This window comes from Phodopus roborovskii, unplaced genomic scaffold (genome assembly GCF_943737965.1).
Source record: "Phodopus roborovskii unplaced genomic scaffold, PHOROB, whole genome shotgun sequence".
NCBI lineage: Eukaryota > Metazoa > Chordata > Mammalia > Rodentia > Cricetidae > Phodopus > Phodopus roborovskii.
In genome coordinates this window covers 11,111,594-11,131,142 of record NW_026126598.1, presented here as the reverse complement: position 1 = coordinate 11,131,142, position 19,549 = coordinate 11,111,594, and the positions used below count along the sequence as shown (strand labels likewise).

The window sequence follows — 19,549 nt, the reverse complement described above, 5'->3', positions numbered from 1 at the left end:
CACCCCATGCCCAAATTACATTTTTTTTATTTTATGAAAGGGAGAATAGAGTCTGGATTTTAAACAAGTGACTTGAGATATTGACTTTGGAGTATGGCCTGTTAGAAGCTGCTGCTGTCTCCGCCTGTTGTGTTAGATCTCCTGAGACCTAGGAGCCTGTGTCCCCCACTCTTCAGCAATCCACCCTCCTTTCTCAGATTACTCTCAGCCCTTAACAGACTGTTGCCTAGCCCAGGCCAGAGGCCCTATAATTAAGACCCATCTTTTGCTTCTTTAATAACACGGGAGAGAGAGTGCTCCTGAGTAAGGCCAGCAGGAGACTGTAATTCCAGATCCTCTTCCTGTGCCGGTATGAATTTAGTGCATGTGAAGTCTTGCTGCTTCAGGAGCGAAAGCAGGCTGTTGGCTTGGCACCTGTGTGCTGGAGGTAAATAGCATAACAAGGTGGTCTGACAATAGAAGCTCCTTGGATGAGTGTTCAGTCTACTTGGGGTTTCCTATTTCACCTTTCTGTGATTGTGTAGGCATCGGCTGAGGGAAATGAGCTGAGCTGGGGCATTTCCTAAGACACACCACAGACACAGAGCCTCCCCCAGTACTGGAAACCCCAGCAATGTCCTTAACTTACCTTGTTCTGTGCCTCATCCTGACTCAGCATGCTCCAGTTTTTCCCATTGGTCACTTCTCAATGCCTTTCACTTGTCCTCTGGAATGAGAACAGAAAGATACAAATGGTCTACCTTCCCCAGCCTCTTCCTGGGTATATTCTACTGTGGTACATACAGAAGTGTATACTGTGATGTTTATAGATGCTGTCCTCCTCCGTGTACAGGGATGGCCTCTTGGATTCTGAGCAGACTTGCTCATCCAGAGTCATTGCCAGTGAGTCCCATGTGTGTATCTGTGTTTTCTCCCTAAGCTCCTTGCTTACTGCTCCTATGTCCGTGACTTGCTATAGCCTTATCAATGAGATCTTAACTTTGGTTCCACACTAGAACATAAGCAAATATATGAGGTAGGAGACTTAGGGGTTCTAGGCTACCTCAACACATTTTGAATTTCGAATTATCTCTTGTCTCCTTTCCTTTCAGATTGATGCACTGAGTAAAAGAAGCAAAGAAGCAGAGGCAGCCTTTTTGACTGTGTACAAGAGATTAATTGATGTTCCAGGTAAGTCACGCCATTGGCTAGCTAGTGAGGAGCTTATTATGTTTGCTTAGTTGTGAATGTTACTGTTTTTAGTTTTTCTAAGGTGAATGGATCACTCAAGTAGCTTCCCTGGGGGAGGGGGGGACAAGGGAATGTGAATTCTTTAGAACCCAGACTTTGGGTAAGCAGGAAAATGCAATGTGTGTGTAATCCCAGGCCCACTAGCTGATTCTTTTGTAAGCACAGAAGCCCATGCCTATAACCATGCTGCAGAATGTCTGTGTCACAGGGAAGTGTAGAGGGTGGTAAGTGCTCTGCAGAGATCTCCCAGTTGCAGATGCCATCTGCAGGACCTTAGGAATGGTGCTAACAGCATACCATGTGTACTTCACTCCCCTCCAGGTCACAGGGGATCATTGGCTCCTGGGAAAATATGTTTCACTGAAGGGTTAAAGCTGGCAGTCCCATTCACTATGACTAAATATTTGAGTAGCATCTTCTTTTAAAGGAGTGCATTCAAGTTTAAGTGCTCCTTGTCAGGGATTCCTCAAGGAGATGGGTTTCTCATTCCTCAGCTTCCATGTGATTGAGAATCTGTTGGGACAGATGGACATGATCACATGGATCATAGCTCAGTCCTGGAAGAAAAGTCACAAAGCTATCTTCCTGTGCTGACAAGGAAACCAAAGTACGTCCCCAACACATACACACTGTAGTCACATGTTTGCCCTGTTTGATAATTGTGCAGACATCACCCGTATTAGATATGCCTTGACCAACAAAGCAGAAACTTCCATTTTGTGCCTGTACAGGTGTTCGAATTCCTTCCAAGAAGGGCCTGGTCTATAGCACTGTGTTCACCAGCAGCCACCCGGTCAATGCCACCAGTGGCTTTCCCCTTCTCTCGGAGCTGAACCAAATGGGGAATTCTCTACTCTAGTCTCCCACTATGAGATTTGCTGCAAGGTCTCAATTGTATTGATTCTCTCTTCTATAAAATGGGTAAGATGTGGGAATGACATCGTAGTGGAGAATACTTTCCCTTGTTCCATTTTTTTATTGCCTTAGTTTATCATGCTCCGAGTTCTAAATTCTGGCCTTACAATTCTCTGTAAGAGTTTGAATGTGATTATGGGTTTCCTGAAAACTGTTCCCAAGACCCACAAGAAGGCTTCTGTATTATAAATTGATTATTTGGTATTCAGGGTATATCGAATGTCCTAGTTTGCTTCTCCATTGCTATAGTAAAACAGTGACTAAATCAATTTGGGGCAGGAAAAAGTTTATTTGACTTATATGTCCTGATCACAGTATATCATTGAGAGGTTGGGAACCTAGAAACAGGAACTAAGGCAGAGACAATGGAGAAAAGCTGCTTATTGGCTCACTCTCCATGGCTTACTCAGCTTGCCTTCTTCTACAACCCAGACCACCTGCTCACAGGTGACACCATACAATTGCCCACAGGGGCGAATTGTCTTCCCATGGTTACTCTAAGTTGTGTCCTGTTGACAAAAACTAACCAGCACACTGATCCTCAAGTGCCAGCAATTTGATGGACACCTCTTACATTTTCTTTTTTCCCCTTTATTTTACTTTTCAGTGCTGAGGGTTGAATGCCTCTGAACTATGTACTTATTATCTACTTTTCTCCCCCCCCCCCTTTTTTTTTTTTTTTTTTTTTTCTTTTTCTACGTGTAAGGTATCTGAGAATGTTTTCTCTCAACCATGTAATGTCCACACTGACTCCCAGGGTGCAGGATTTATAGGCAAAGTGCCACCATTTCCATTCCATTCATTCTCCAAATGTTCTCTTGGTTCCTCCTGCTCAAGAGGGTTCTGCTCCTGCCATCACTGCAGGACTCCACAGGGAAGGGTGTTCCAGATGAGAGCTGGGGAATTATTATTTTGTGTTCACCAAAGATCTACTTTCATTTTGACCTCAGCTGCCATTTCAAACTAAAACATATTCTGTGCAGAGTTGAGTTTGTGCCAGGATTTTCCCCTACTGAAGTTTCCCAGCTAATTAATAATCACTTAAGAGGTTTTGAATTCTTTATCTGAAATTATTTTCTGCCTTAGTTTCCCATAGAACACAGATAGACTGTTTTTCTCATGAAAGTTTAATTTTTTATATAAAGACCTTATATATTTTGTAGTTTTCATAATTGTCATTTGAGGCTGGAGAATTTTGTTTATTTTTACATTTATTTGTTATGTACATGTGCAAATGCATGTGTGCCACAGAGCATGTATGTCCATCAGAATAACTTGTCTATTCTCTACTTCCACAATGTGGGCTGCAAGCACCTTTATTCACTGAGCCATCTCAAGGGCCCATGTTTGGTGTTTGAGGTAGGATTGTACTGTATACGTAAGGGTAGTTTCAAATTCACCATATAGTTCAAGTTGATCTCTAGCTCACCACAATCCTCTTGTCTCAATCTCCCAATCACTAGAGATAGAGGTGTGTCACAACACCAAGCTTGAGTTATCAGCAGTTCTCAACCTGTGGATCATGACCCCTGTGGGGGTAGCATATCAGATATTTACATATCGATTAATGACAGTAACAAAATTAAAGTTATGAAGTAGCAACAAAAATAATTTTATGGTTGGAGGTCATCACAATATGAGGAACTGTTAAAAGGTCACAGTGTCAGGAAGGCTGAGAACCACTGAGCTAGAGAATTAAAGCTCATGGTTCACACTGAACATGGATTAAATAAGATTTACTATTTTGGAGTTGAGAATGTAGTTTAGTTGATAGAGTGCCTGTCTGGCATGCATGAAGTCCTGGGTTCAATCTGTAGCTACATAATCCAAACACTGTAATAAATACCTGTAATCCCAGCACTTGGAGTGGAGGTAGGAAGATCAGGAATTTAAGGTCATTCTTAACTATACATCTAGTTCAAGTCCTGCATAGTCTACTGGAGAGTCTCTCAAAAAGAAAAAAAAAAAAATGATGTTTTCTGTATCAAAGTCAACCAGAGCACACCTACATTCCAGGTAGATCACTACCCTCAGCATGTCAGACATGCTGTGGACTGACAGACCTGACGAGTTACCTAGGAAGCTGGCCTGGAGTGCTCCACCTGGTCATGCAGTCTGGCGATTGCTCAGATGAGGTAATCCTGTGGCTGAGGCTTCCAGGAAAGGCCTGGTCAATAGCGCCTCATTTATTGACAGCCACCCAGCCAGGCAGGGGTCCAAGAGCCTTCACTGTCTGTGGGCTTTAGGCTGCAGTCCAGTAGAAAACAGGACTTGTGGACATATTGAGTTCTACTTGAGGGAGACAGGAACTCATGTTAACAGGAAGCTTGGGGAGACCGACAGGTATGCCAGCTTCGTGCCCTGTGGCTCAGTGCCAGGAGCTCAGGCAGAGCAGTGCTGCGAGCCCCAGGAAGAGCTGGGTCCTGAGTTGGCGCCAGCCGCCATGCCGCCTGGAGCTGTTCTTCGTTGTCTCTTCTTGCTCCTTGTTTGTGAGAACTGCTGAAGGGAAAGGGCCTTATAGCCAGGGTTTATTTTCTTGCTCTGTGTCCACCAACAGGCACATAGAAAGTATGAGCCAGGCAGTTAACAGAACCCTCCAAGGATCCCAAATAGTTTTCAGCAGCCACCAAAGTGACAGCTTCCTCTCTGTCCTTCTCTCATTCCCAAGTGAAAGCCTGCATGGCCAGCTGTCTCCTGAACTGTCCACTGGGATGGTTAACGGCCCCTGTTCCCACCCAAGGGACACTGTTCTCTCCCTTGGGGCCCTGCTTCTTTTGGGTGGCACTTTCTCTCACCCATCTGCTCACCCAAGGACCATGTGGTCACCTAGTCCTTCTAGCCATTTACCTGTAAGATATGTCTCTATCCCAACTCCTACCACCCTTCTTCACAGGTGCCCCAAGCACAGCTCAGTTCACCTCTCCCTAGTCCTGCAGATTAGTTTATATGAGGACCCTGCCTCTTAAAATGTTCTATCTTGTCCTGACACATCTTGCTCAGACCTCACAGTCTAGGTCTATGTAGTCCAGGTAGACTTAGAATTCACCATCTTCCTGCTTCAGCCTCCCAAATGCTAAGATCACAAGTGTGTATTGCCACGCTCAGCCTCCCGCGCACCTCCCCCCCCACTTTCTTTTTTGAGATAGGGTCTTATGTCTCTCAGGGCTTCCCTCAAACTTGATATGTAGCTGAGGATAATTTTAAACTTCTGACCTTCCTGCCTCCCAAACCCGAGTGCTAGGATTAAAGGTATGTGCCACCATGTCTGGTTTGTGGAGTGGGGTTAAATCCAGGGCCCTATGCACCCTAGACAAGCAGTCTCACGGTTTGTGGAGTGGTGGAGTTAAATCCAGGGCCCTATGCATCCTAGACAAGCAGTCTCACTGCTTCTGTAACTGTGGTGGCACACTGCACTCAAACAATGTGGCCTTGTCCCTAATCACTCCCAGGCGTATACTCCAGTGTCTACCATGTAGTAGAAATTTGGTAAATATGTGTCTGGTGAATGTACAAGTGGATGTCAAATCATTTCTTCAAAGTGCTGTCTGAAGCCAGATGGGTGGTGCTGTAATCCCAGCACTAGGATTGTAGAGGCAGGAGACTCAGAGTTTAAGGTTATCCTCACCTCTGTAGTAATTTTACTATAGGACAATGTAAATTACATGAAACTAAACACAGTATGTTCTCAGGGTTTCCCTGGTCTGTAGCTTTCTTCAGTCAAATTTCTACCTTGCTCCTATGATTGACAACTTCCATGGGAATGAGCTCCCTGGAGTGTCTAAAGTATCAGATAGCATCCACTGCTTGCCATTGCCTTGGAATGGTTTAATCGCTCTCTCAATTTTAATTTAGGTTTTATGTCAGTCTATAAAAATTTTCATGACTGCAAAGGCATTGACACAGCCCTTCCATTTGGGGTCTAGGACGTGTGCTTGGCAAATTTTCTATCCTATGACTTTGATGCTTGGCCCCTGCATTCTGTTGAACAGCTATCCTACCTGCATCCCAGCCTGGCTCTCCCTATAACCTGCCTGTTCACCTGCCCCTGACCCCCAGCCACTTCTTGGACTAGGAGTGAAGGAGAAAGGCTGTGCCAGCTTTGACTTCTTTCACCCCTCATGTTCAACACAGCCCCCAACAACAAAAAGTGTGGTGGTGCACACCTGTAATCCCAGCACTTGGGCGGGTCAAGAAATGCATAAATACAAAAGTATTCAGGGCCAGACCCTGCCTCTAGTCATCAGCTAAGACAGACTAGTACAGCTCTTTCTGGATCTGAGGTCCTAGCACCCACATTAGGTGGCTCACAAATGTCTGTAACTCTGGCCCCGGGGTTCAGACTCCTCTTTCTGGCTACCACAGGAATACACAAACTAATAAAAAATAATTCTAAAGAGACCCTGCCTTAATTAGGGTTTCTATTGCTGCAGCAAAACACCATGGCCAAAAAAGCAAGCTGGGGAGAGAAGGGTTTTATTCGGTTGAAACTTCTACATCTCTATCATCACCAAAGGAAGCAGGACAGGAACACAAGCAGGGCAGAAGGGCAGAAACCTAGAGTCAGGAGCTGATACAGAAGCCATGGAGGGTACTGCTTACTGGCTTGCTCTCATGGCCTGCTTTCTTATAAAACTAGGACTACCAGCCCAGGGATGGCCCCATGCACAATGGGCTGAGCCCTCCACTATTGATCACTAATTAAGAAAATGCCTTACACCTGGATCTTATGGAAGCATTTTCTCAATTGGGACTCCTTCTCGTTGATGACACTAGTTTGTGTCAAATTGACTTAAAACAAGCCAGCACAGACCCTGTCTCCAAAAAGCAAAAACAATCAACTATCAAACAAAATCCCAGCATGTTAAATATACTGACTAGACCTTTATTACAAAATAACCTTGAGCCATTATTGGTCATTATCCCAGCAGTTACAATAATATGGCCTAATATTTCCTTATTGGTGAAGAGGTTTTTGTTTCGTTTTGCTTTCATTTTTCTTTTAAGATCCTGCTTCTACCTCCACAGTGCTAAGATTAAGAGCATGAGCCACCAGATCCAACTGAGTTGGAGTCTCACTCTATCACTCAGACCCTCCTGGAACTCAATCAAGATCATCCATCCTTTGCCTCTCCAGTGCTGTGATTATAGGTGTGTGCTGCCAGCAGGCAACTCCTGAAGAAGCCAGAGCCTTAGGCTTCCCACAAGAAGGCATTTTACTCAGAGTCACACCTGTGGGCCCAGTTTAGTTTTTTAGTTATCCATTTATTAATTTGTAATTTTTTTATTATGTGTATGTGCTTTCATACAAATACCATATCACATGTATGGAAATTAGAGCCTATAGAAAAAAGTTGATTTTTCTCTCCTCGCTCTATGAGTCCTGGGCATCAACCTTGGGTCATCAGGCTTCTCAGCAAATACATTTCCTTGCTGGACTGTCATACTTGTTCCCAATCATTTATTTTTTGAAACAGGGTTTAATGTAGCCCAGGATAGCCTAGCACTTGGTGTGCAACCAGCACTGGCCTTTCATGTCTGATACTCCAGTCTTTGACAGTGCTAAGGTTCTGAGTATGCTTCACCGTGCCTGGCTCAATTTTTTAAAGTTTCAATGCACTTCTCATTGAGATTTATATCCATTCTCTAACAGTTCACTTCATGAGTACAAGTGTCATAACCATTTGCAGCATTGTAACCTGAAAGAATTCTCCCTGCTGGGGCTTCCCTCTGCCTCAGCTTTCCTGTTCTTGAGGCTATTTGGGTCCATGTCTGTGGGCAAGGGGCAGAGTTTCAGGATGGTCTCTTGATGCCACCAACTTCCCAGTGCACAGAGCACAGTCTAAGACATGCTGTTCAAAACACTTTAACTCTGCCAGTACCTCCTGGCTGTCCATCACATAAATGCCTGGACTAAGACTCCTAAAAGACTCACAGGTGACACATCCTTTCCTTTCCCCTCCCCCAACACTACACAGACTTTGATCAGTAGAGAAAACATTTCATGATTACAATTTGAGTAAAATAGCTTGTATCTCTAACTGAGGATACAAGAAACAAATGCCTGCTTTTAAAGGGTGGCCCTCTCCCATAGCTGGAATATTATGGGATGACCTCTTTTTGAAGGCTCTGCATAGCAGGAATTTTCCTGATGGCATGCATAATCTGCTAGTCGTTAACCTTGAGTGGGTGGACTTGCGTCAGATTTTAGATTTTCATTCTGTGATAATGTATTTGTTTGCATGGGTGGGAGGGGGCAACATACTTAAATCAGCAGAATAATCACTTGCAGTCTAACTTTCTCAGTCGCGGTACTGGCTAGTTTTATGTGGACCTGACACAAACTAGAGTCATCAGAGGAGAGAGAGTCCCAACTGAGAAAATACCTCCTTAAAATTGGGCTGTAGGTAAGCCTGTGGGGCATTTTCTTAATTAGTGATTGTTGGGGGCAGATCCAGCCAATTGTGGGTGGGGCTACTCCCCTGCTGGTGGTCCTGGGTTCTCTGAGAATTCGGGCTGAGAAAGCATGGAGAGCAAGCCAGTTAGCAGCACTCTTCCATGACCTCTGCATCAACTCTTGCCTCCAAGTTCATACTCTATCTGAGTTCTTGTCCTGACTTCCTTTGTTGGTTTACAGTGATATGGACTTATAAGCCAAATAAACCCTTTCCTCCCCAAGTTGCTTTGGTCATGGTGTTTGTTTCATCTCAGAATAGTAACCCTGACTAAGAAAGTTGTCCTTACCAGTGCATCATAGGTAAGAGCACCGGCACCTGCCTGTTTGATGCAGTACTTTTGGGGAGATGTGTATGCACACTGGTGTTGAAATAAAGTCTGAAAGAATGAGGCTGTCCCCCACATTCACTACATAGCCCAGGCTGTCCTGAAACTGAATCCTGCCCAAGCCTCCCAAGTACTAGGTTTTGTGATAGTGGTGTATGGCTTTCATCCCAGCACTTGGAAGGCAAAGACAGGCAGACCTCTGTGAGTTTGAAGCTAGCCAGGTCTATAGAGCAATTTCCAGGACAGCCAGAGAAACCCTGTCTCCAAAAACAAACAAACAAATCCTTAGACTTGTCCTGGAGAGATGGCATATTTGATAAAGTGCTAGCTACTCAAGGAGGAGGACCTGAATTTGGGTCTCCAGCACCCACTCAAAAATCCAGGTGTGGTGATGTGAGTGTATAAGTCTTTCACTTTCTGAACAGCCAGCCAAGTGAGCTCTGGGTTCAGTGAGACCCTGTCTCAAGAAACAAAACGGAGAACAACTGAGTAAGACATGTGATATCAACCTCTGGTGTCCTCAGACACACATACACACATGACTACTACATTCTTACACTACATAGGCACAAAAGAGTCCTTAGACATGAGACAAAGACACCTAGTTGATGAAACTACTACCACTTGTTTATTGCTGCTTCTACAGAACTTGGCCTTAGCCACAAAGCTCCTCGGGAGATTCTCTTTGCAAGCTGGCCATCTTCTCCTGACTTCTAGGATTTCCATGCAAGCATCATATTTTACTCCTGACTCAAGGGCAATGTAAACTCAAAGACAATACCTGGGAGCATTTAAAGTTGAAGCCTTAGGAAGCGCATTTCCAGCGCTAAAAACAATATTCATCACCTCATGAAACAGAACTCCAGCACACGTTGTGAGAATTGCCTCAGCTTCCTTGATTGCCCTAGGAAACTGGCCTGTAGTTTCAGAAAGCATGTGTGTGGTGGTCACTTTCCTTGTTACTGTGACAAAAGCAACTTAAAGGAGAAAGGGTCTGTTTGGGCTCACAGTTTTAGAAGAGACATCAGGAGAAGAGACATGGCCACAAGACCATGAGGCAGCTGGTCACATGGCGTCCACAGTCAGGAAACAGAGAAAGATGGATGCTGGTGCTCAGTATACTTTTTCATTCAGTCCAGGACCCCAGCCAGAAAATGGATCCCTGTTCCTCAATTAAATATTTTTAGAATCACCCTCTCCAAGAAGCGATGGGAGGTGAGACAGTAGGGGAGAGGGGCACGACTGGAACTGGGATTGGAATGTAAAAAATAAATTAATTAAAAAAAATTCTAGAAATACCTTCATAGTCAAATCCAGAGATGTATTTTCATGGTGATTCTAAATCCAGTTAAATAAACTGACAATGAAGATTAACCATCAAAATATGGCATAGGTTTTCTGAAGTGATGAATGAGGTTTTCCTAGAGAGCTCATTTGTGGATTATTCTAGTCCCAGAACTTTATACAAAGTTGGCAGAAACTCTACACAAAACAACCTTTTGTTTGTTTGTTTGTTTGTTTTTGAAATAAGGTCCCAGTAGTCTCAGGCTGACTTCAAACTCATATAGCTATTGATGACCTTGAACTCCTGATCTGCCAGCATCTGCCTCCCAAGTGCTAGGATTACAGATGTACACTGTCATGCCTATTTATGTGCTGCTGGGCTGGGAATCCAATCTAGAACACCAAGCATGCTAGGCAAACACTATAAGTAGAGCTACAGCCTCATCTGAGGTCTGCTTTTTAATGGTCCTCCACAAGGGTGAAATGGCCACCTAGGTAAGGACATGCCACAGATTAAATTAGAAACTTTCATTCCATTCCTCCTTCTTTCCTATTGGCCATAATGACTCCCAGGGGAAGCTGACAGGGTTTGATGTGTCAGTTAGAACTCCCTCTTGGTTTTCACACCATCATGTCATTGCTGTGCTAGCCTTCAAGGCTGGAAAAATATGACTGCCTCTGGTCTAATTCCAGAGGGCTAGTCTAGTTCAGGTGTCCCAGGTCTCCTGATGTTGGCAAACTAGGCCAGTGCCCCTTGACCCTTGCAGAGTGACTTCAGTGGCCTAAGATCTGTAAGATCCCCCTCACAGGTGTACCATCTGTCCTCTTGGGACATTTTCATTCATGTTTTTAAGAAACAACCTCAGTCTCCAAACCAAAACAAAAAGGGAACAAGGGACTTCTGAAAAGTAGTGCAGCTTAGGTTATAGGCAGACACTCAGCTGCCTGTAAATCCTTGCCCTGGGGCTGGTCCCAAAGCTGCTTCAAGAGACAAGAAGCAGTTATGCTTCACACTGGAGGAATTGGAAACCAGACAGGGGACAGCTTTTTTCCACCCTCCATGACTAGGACACCAGATAAACTTCGCACATCATTTATCTCATTGACTTGTTACATGCTGTTTACAGTGATCAACCAACTACAAACTCTTGGTTTTGTTTTGAGATAGTCTCATGGAGTCCATGTTGACCTCTGTATCACTGTATACCAAGGATAGCCCACTTCTCTGGCTCCACCTTCTGAGTTCAGAGATTGCAGGTGCATACCATCATATCCTGTTTATGTGTGATTGGGCGTGGAATCCAGAGCTTTGTGCATGCTAGGCAAGGGCTGTCCCAACAGAGCCATATCCCCAACACCCAGTCATAAACACTTTCAAGAAGTAAAAGTTACCAGGTGGATGACTCTGTCTGTGCCAGCAGCTTCAGCATGCTATCCTCACTCTTGATCCGGCTACCCCAAACCCTTGACTGTACTGCTACCCTGAAAATTCCTGAGCTAACCCAGGGAATCCTTTCTGGTGTGTTTGCATACAGGGGTGCATGGCCCTATCCCACCCGTTCCTCCCCAGCCCAGCCATGACTGGGGTGGTCCTGGCATGCTGGGTATCTAGACAGCTTTTCATCAGTTGCTCATCAGCATGCTAATTGTCATATAACTAATTATGCCCTGAATTCCAGTTGATTTTCTTAATGAGACAGCTGGGTTAATTATGTAATCGGATGATTACATTAGCCCAGAGTGTCCTGGCAAAAAGTAGAGTCTGCCTCTCTGTGATGTCATCGCTGGGATGGTGCTCACAAGGAACACATTCATCCTGGAGCTGGTGGCAGGGACAGTCCTGTGTTGCCTACAGAGCTGTCTGTGCAAACGTGGGCCCAGGGTTTAAGACGGGGCTTTTAAGCCCTCGCAGTATGGTATGGATCTGTTTGCCACAAGTCCAACTGCCATCTCCAAGTATTCCCTGGCATAAACAGTCCCAGCCAGATCTGAAGCTGGCTTGTCATCCTGGGAGCATCCGTGAAGCCCATCAATGTCCCCTCAGTAATTCTGGGACCGCTTTGTTTGACACTGCTTCACTCTATTAGGGCATGTCAGCTTCCTGGGTAGTGGTCAGAGACTCCCACACAAGATGTTTTTATCAAAGTCCTGGAGGGCCTGGCCAAGTGGCTTGACCAGAGTTGATAAATGGCCTCAGGCTGGCCCCAACATTGTCTTCTATTCCCACAGAAGCAGACTTCCTGAGAGGTGACTACCCCTGTTGAGTCACCACTCTACCTGGTCACAGTGGTGTCCTGATTCTTCCACTGCAAGGACTTCCTTCTCAGCATAGACACACTCTCCCGGGTGACTTCTGAAACTCAGCATTCACCTTCTTGCGGATGTCACCCAGGATTCTTTTCTTTCCTCACACCTAATAAGGGCACCTCCAGTAGCTGGCCCACATTTGAGCCCCTCATCTCACCCCTGCCACTACCTTCCTTGCCCACAGTCCAGTGATCCCATAAGCCCTCAGCTCATCCTGCCTACTGCACCCTACTGGCCGCACCCATCATACAGAGCACTGGCCAGAGATCTCAGAGACTCATTATGGCTAAGGATGACCTTGAGTTTCTGATTTTCCTGCTTTCGCCTCCTGAGTACAGGTATGTGGCTCCTGGCCCGGTTTGTGTGGAGCTAGGGATCAAATCCAGAACCTCATGTATGCTAGGCAAGTACTCTGCCAACTGAGATATAACCATTTATCTCAAGAGTGAAAATTTGAGAGTCATATCCCCAAGATGTTCTTATTTTATGTGTATAGTATGCAAGGACAATTTTAGTAGTGTATTTAAAAACTCTACATCACATTCTAAAAGTAGAATAAAAAGCTGCAGGCAGACGTGGTAGGTACCTACTGTCCCAGCTCTTTGGGAGCCAAGTGCAGGAGATTACAAGTTTAAGGACAACCTGGGCAACAAAGGGAGTTCACATACATGAGGGGCAACTTAATGAGACCCTATGTCAAAATGTAAAGTAAACAGAAACTGAGGCTATATATAGCTCAGTGGTAGAGTGCTTGCCTAACATGCATTCAGTCCCCAGGGCCATATACAGTGGTGGTGAAGAGTAAAAGGGAATTAAAATATTTTATTAAAAACATAAAAAATTAGCATACACACACAAATTGTTTACTAATAGTGTTAGGCATTGAATCCTGGGCCTTGGATGTTTAAAGCAAGCATTCTAGGACTGAGATATATCCCATGTCCACTGAAATTCTATTTGTATGTTTGTGTGGATGTGGGTACATGTGTGTGTGAATGTAGAGAACAGAGATCAACCTTAGGTGTTATTCCTTAGGAGCTGCCTATCTTGGGTTTTTGCTTGCTTGCTTGTCTGCTTGCTTGCTTGCTTGCTTGAGACAGTCTGTCACTGGGGAGCTGAGGCTTGCCAGTTCTGGCCTTCAAGCCCCAAAGATCCTCCTGTCTCTGGGTTTACAAGTGTCCGGCTTTTTACATGTGTTCTGGTTCCCAAATTCAGGTCCTCATGTTTACAAGGCAAGCACCTCACCGACCGAGTGCCCTCATGTCGCTGCTGGTGGTGTTCCATGGTATGCCGTGATTCACCATGTGCAGTAATTCACCTCTTGATGGACATCTGAGTTGATTCCAATCTGTGGTCCCTATGAGTAACCCATTGTCACCTGGACAGGTTGTTTTGTTTGAAGGCCTTTCATTTTGAGGCAGGGCCTCATGTATCCCAGACTGTCCTTGAATTGCTATATAGCCAAGGCAGAATTATGATCATCCTGCCTCCACCTCCTCAGCTCTGGGGTTATTCTGATGAAACACCACACATGCAGCACTGAGAAGAGAATCCAGGGCTTTCTCCATGATGAGCAAGCACACTCTTCAGCCCCTACTTTGATTTTCTTTTTAAAGTAGTTGAGTCATTTTATCCTCTTCAAAAAACTGGAGATTTTTGGTTCTACTGATCTGTTGTCATGTGACATTGTCTAATGGTGATGTGGTCCGTCTGTTGTTGTTGCATCCCCTGACCTCCTCCCCCATTTTTGATCCTTATATCTTTCTTTATATTTCTTCAATCTGTTACCCTCCTGCTCCCTTTCTTTCATTTGCTTGGTTCATTTTGTTTTGAAATAGGGTCTCTAGCTAAACCAAAATTCAAGACCCTCCTACCCATCCTCCCAAATGCTGGTATTACAGACCTGTGCAATTGCACCTGCCTGTAGCTACCCTTTATGAAGTTGAGAGAGTTCCGTCCTGAATAAGTATTGAATCTTGTCAGCTTATTGTTTTTGTTTTTCTACTACTATATAACTTCTTCCTTATTTTCAAAACATGTTTTTTGTTTTGTTTTTGTTTTCTTGGCTTTTTTGTTGCTGTTGTTGTTGTTGTTGTTGTTGGTTTTCAAGTGTTAAATCAATCTTGCATTTCTAGGATAAACCTCAGTTGGTCCGAGCCTGTAGTTCAGTAGTATAATACTTACTTAACATGCACAAGGCCCTGGGTTCAATCCCCAGTGTTATCTATTGAGCAAATACATACACACACACACACACACACACACACACACAATTGGCTGAACCAATCCATTAACTAAGAATTTTTGTCTTTGAATCTGTAAGAAATCCAGAATATAATTTTTAGGGTTTGGTGGTGGGCTTTTTTTTTTTTGTGTGTGTGTGTGTGTGTGTGTGTGTGTGTGTGTGTGTCTTTTTGACCATAGTCAAGGCTCTGAGCTCACTTCATGAGCTGGGAAAGTGTTTGCTCTTCAAAACTGCCATTATTTCTTTTTACATGGATCTGCCTATCTGTGCCTTCCAGACTGGCTGAGATTACAGGCAAGCACCACCACATCTTGCTTTCAAAAAACTTTATAGGAATGATCCACTTCACCTAAATTACCAAATTTATTGTCATGATGCTAATCATAGTATATCATCTATTAAAAAAAAACAGTCTTACTATATATATTTGGCTGGCCTAGAACTCAATATATAGACCAGCTAGCCTCAATCTCATTCACAAAGATCCACCTGCTTCTGCCTCTCAGTGTTGGGACCAAAGGCATATTCTGCCATTTTAAGACTCTGTAGGATGGGCCAGTGGTGGTGGTGCATGCCTCTAATCCCAGTAGTTCAGGAGGCACAGGCAGGCTTGTCTCTGTGCCTTAGAGGCCAGCCTGGTTTACATACTGATTTCCATTCCAGCCAGAACTACATAGTGAGACCCTGTCTCAGAATAAAAGAGAGCATCCATTCTTTAATTTTCTGATCTTGGGATTTGTAAATTCTACAGTTTTTTATGGGTGGGTGGGTTTTTTTGATGTTGTTGTTTGTTTGTTTTTTGTTTTTTTCCTAGATCAGTCTGGCTAGAAGCTAATCAATTTTAATGATTTTTTTTTTTTCTCCTTAAGAACCTGCTTTTGTTTGCATTGATTTTTTTTTTCCTTTTTGCCTTTTCAGTTTTATTGCTCCCCAATCTCCTCTGCTCACTTCTGCTTACTTTGCGTTTGATTTGCTCCTTTTTTATGTTCTTAAGTGGAGGTTCAGGGCATGTTTTACTCCATTGTGGCCAGCCAGTGTGCTTTGGATGATATTTGTTCTTTTGAATTTATCAAGGCTTATTTGCAGCTCTACTTGCTAGTGATGGATGTTCCCTGTGCATATGGACGAAACACTTGTTATACAGCTGTCTGTGTAGGGCCTTCAGGCTTTTGCCTCCATACTGACTTTTTGCTGGGTTTCTTTGCTGCCTAGAATTCCAACTGTGAGAGCTGGGAGCATGCCTCAGTGGTAGAGCCCTAGCCTTTCATTCTCAAGGCTCTGAGTTCCTTCTCCAGCACCACAGGGGAACATTTTTTATGTCTGTTTATGTTACTAATAAATGTGAATGAAGATTTGAAATTTGTCCCATTGTTATGGATTTTTTTTTCTTTTTCTCCTATCCTGTCAGTTTTTCATGAGTGTATTTTGGGGTGTATCTCTCCAGTCCCTTTGGCAAGCCTTTGAGAGCAAGGTATTAGTCTTGTTTATCCCTTTAGCACCCAGAACCACCCCACTGTCATTCTCATTAACATTGTCAGTTATTTTTGGTGGTGATGGATGGGTCTACCCATGCCTGGCACTGTGTTCCTGACTCCCCATGTCTCTATTAAGGCAACAACACAGTATCTCTGTCTCCTCTCACTAACAAAAGCCCCTCTTTGCCCATTCATATGGAACCCATCTTCCACTCATCCGATCTTTAGTGTGGCCAGGTTTTGTGTTTTATTTTACTCTTGATATTTGATGTACCTGGGCTACCTTTCCAGAGAGGCTGCTTCCAGCTTACTTGGCTCAGTGTCCCTTGCAGTACCCAATCCTGGCCTTTCCCAGATCATGTAGCCACTTAGGAAACCCTTGTTAAATTAGTGCATGAAGAGACAGTATAATTGAGGTGGCTGCTGGCTCAGGAAGTAGCATTCTTAATTAGCATTTTGCATACCTGTTGGCCTGGCCAGCTTCCCTTCCCATCCCTGTCCCTGGGGGAGATGCCAGCGCCTGACACATCACAGCATGCCCTCCCCCAGCTTCTGCAGGGATGACTAGAATTAATGAGCTAATGTTACCACGCTTAGCAAAATGTGCTGAATAAATCCAGGTGATAGGGTTGTTTGTTATATAATTATGCCGTTTAAGTCCTGAGTTGCATAACAAACTGCACACTACTTCTGAGCGTGCTTCAGGAATTAACTTATCAGATGATCATAAAATGTTTTCTGAGTTTGTCATGGTGGGTGGATGGGGATAGTGGCAAAGCATGTTGAGTTGGAGGCTGGGCAGGTGGCTTACAGAACTTTGCATGTTATTCTTCAGTCTATGGGTGTGTTCTGTCTCCTCCCTCAGACAATTCCGTAATTGAACTGCTGAAATCAGAGGCTCATGACGTACAGCCTGAGACCTAACAATGCTTATGTGGAGTTTAAATGTCATTGGAAATCGTTAACGAGACAGAAAGCTATGATTTCCCCAGCTTAACATGCAGGTCAGGGTTTGGCCTGCTGAAATTCATTGTTTTGGTCTCCAGCTCAAACATGCTAGAGCTATTATACCACCATGTGGTAATTAGCCGTTCCTTTAATACACATAATAAAAATTAAGCCTAAGAGGTACTTTACCAATGGCTTTTACATATCCCAAAACAATATTCCAATGCTGTAGGCCTTTAGTCATGCAGTGTACCATCGTAAAGTTGGGAGTTTAATGCATCAAACTATTTGAACATTGAGTTCCTTTTCCATTCTGTAGCCAGTTCTGCTACTTTGACATTAACTTTAATACTGTTAAATTAAATATAGATGCCATAATGAATAATTACAAGAGTGCCAGAACTTCCATTTACAGTGGGGCATGCTGAGAATTTGTCTAAAGGCTTAGTTGGTTGCTATTTGCTTCATAACATGTGTGTTCTCTTCATATGTTACTGGATTCCTGCTGAATGGCAAGATGGAAGCTATTTTTTTCGTCAGAGACAGACATACTGGGTCCTGGCCTTTAAATAGGAATGGCCTGAAGGAGCCTGGGGAGATGGCTCGGTCAGTAAAGTGCTTGGCAAGCATGAGCATCCAAGTTCCATCCCCAGTACCATGTAAAAAGCTCCTATGTGTTTGTAATTTCCAGAGCTTGGGGTGTAGAAACAGTTCCTGGGAGTTGCTGGCCAGCCAGCCTAGCCTACTTAGTAAGGGAGGGAAGGAGGGAGGGAAAATCAAATTGACCCAGGCCAAATGAAAGACACTGCTTCAACAATGTAGAGATAGATTGAGGAAGACTCCCATCATTAATACCTTGTGCACATATACACATGTGTATAAAATGCAACCTTAGTTCTTGAAAAGTCAAATTGGTGCTAGCAATCCATGCTAGAAAAGACAGTATCAGTGAACATTCGTAGAGTTTTCTCCAAGTACAGCACCTTCCCCTCTCCTGGATCAAGTTCAAATTGTCCTATATAAAGGAGGCTATGGACATATCACTCATTTCTCTCAAGCTGTTTTTCCAGCCTTAAGACATAGAGGCCAGAGAGGGATCCAGGTTTCCTGGGAAGATACTGCAGTTTAAAAAAAAAAAAAAAAAGTACCTGAGGTGCTTTGAAAATTCCATTTTTCTTATTATTGCCACTCCTGCTCAGAAGAACTATGTTCCCAAAATAGCTCTAGCAATCTAACATAACATAAATATTTTAATGCCGATTGAAATAATAATGAAAAGTCATGAATGAGAAAGGGAGACAGGCAGGGACTTTGTATATAGGCCACGTAAGTGCCCAGTAGGCCTCACATTCACATGATGTACAGTGTTGGTGTTAAGCCCCAGTGCTGGGCTCCCTTGGGGCTGCAGACTTCAGCTCCACCCATCCTGGTGACACGTGGAATAAACTCTGTACATCGCAGAGAATCCCAGCTGCTGGTGAAGCAGCATTCACAGAGCCATGGTGGGCCAGCCCTTGCTTCCAGGAACCAAGGGTGGTCTGAAAAATTAATGTCTCTGGCATTGGAAAATTAAGTGAGCTCTTGAATATATACCCTCACTGATCTGCCATGTGTGGTGTTTAGCATTCCTTGAGAGGAGACTAAATCTCCACAGCCATTCCCAGGCGAAGCTGGCGCCCCTGCCAGAAATAGATTCAGTAATCTTTCTAAGCCCTGTGACTTGAGTATTCTTCTATTCTCAGAATTCCAAAGGGTGTGTTCCCCTTAGGCCCAGCAGGTGGGTTGTAATTGCCTCCTAGACAGAAGGAAAATGAAGATCAAATTGGGACGCAGAGCACTTAGTGTCTGTCTGTATGTCTCTCCGTCTGTCTTCTGCTGAGAATTCATGGGAAAGCCAATGGCCAAAAGCCAGTCCTATAAATTGCATGCCTGCTTTATCCAACTGTAGACTAAAATCTAATACTGAGTAAATCTGATGGCAGACATCATTCTTTTTGGGGGTAGGAGGGCCAGTCTGTGTGAGTATGAATGAACAAACATCCCTGTGAAAGCCAGAGGTCAACTTTAGGTACTGTTCCTCAGGAGCCAGTATCCCTCGCTGGCCTGGAACTCCGAGTTCTACAAGGCTAGCTGGCAGCTGGCAGAGAGAGACCCCTCTGTCTCTACCCTACTATTGAGATTACTAGTGCCACACTTGGCTTTTCATGTGAGTGCTGGGGACTCAGACTCTGCTTCTTATGCTTGCACACCAAGCTCTTTTCTGACTGAACCATCTCCGCAGCCCCAGACATCATGTTCCTTTGTTCACGTGGTCTCACGGGACTGATCCAGATACTCTTCTGCTCTCTGTATTCTAATGGGGAAC

At 44.2% G+C, this 19,549-nt stretch overlaps 1 protein-coding gene across 7 annotated transcripts in view; it reads left to right on the top strand.

Moving 5' to 3' along the window:
- The window catches only part of Cux1 (cut like homeobox 1), a 307,194-nt gene that overhangs the window by 181,435 nt on the left and 106,210 nt on the right, over nucleotides 1-19,549 (top strand). For all 7 annotated transcript variants that reach the window (XM_051204950.1, XM_051204954.1, XM_051204953.1 and 4 more), the window contains exon 4: nucleotides 1,092-1,170. In XM_051204950.1, the coding sequence (XP_051060907.1) occupies nucleotides 1,092-1,170 (79 nt within the window). The remainder of the gene's footprint in view (nucleotides 1-1,091; nucleotides 1,171-19,549) is intronic.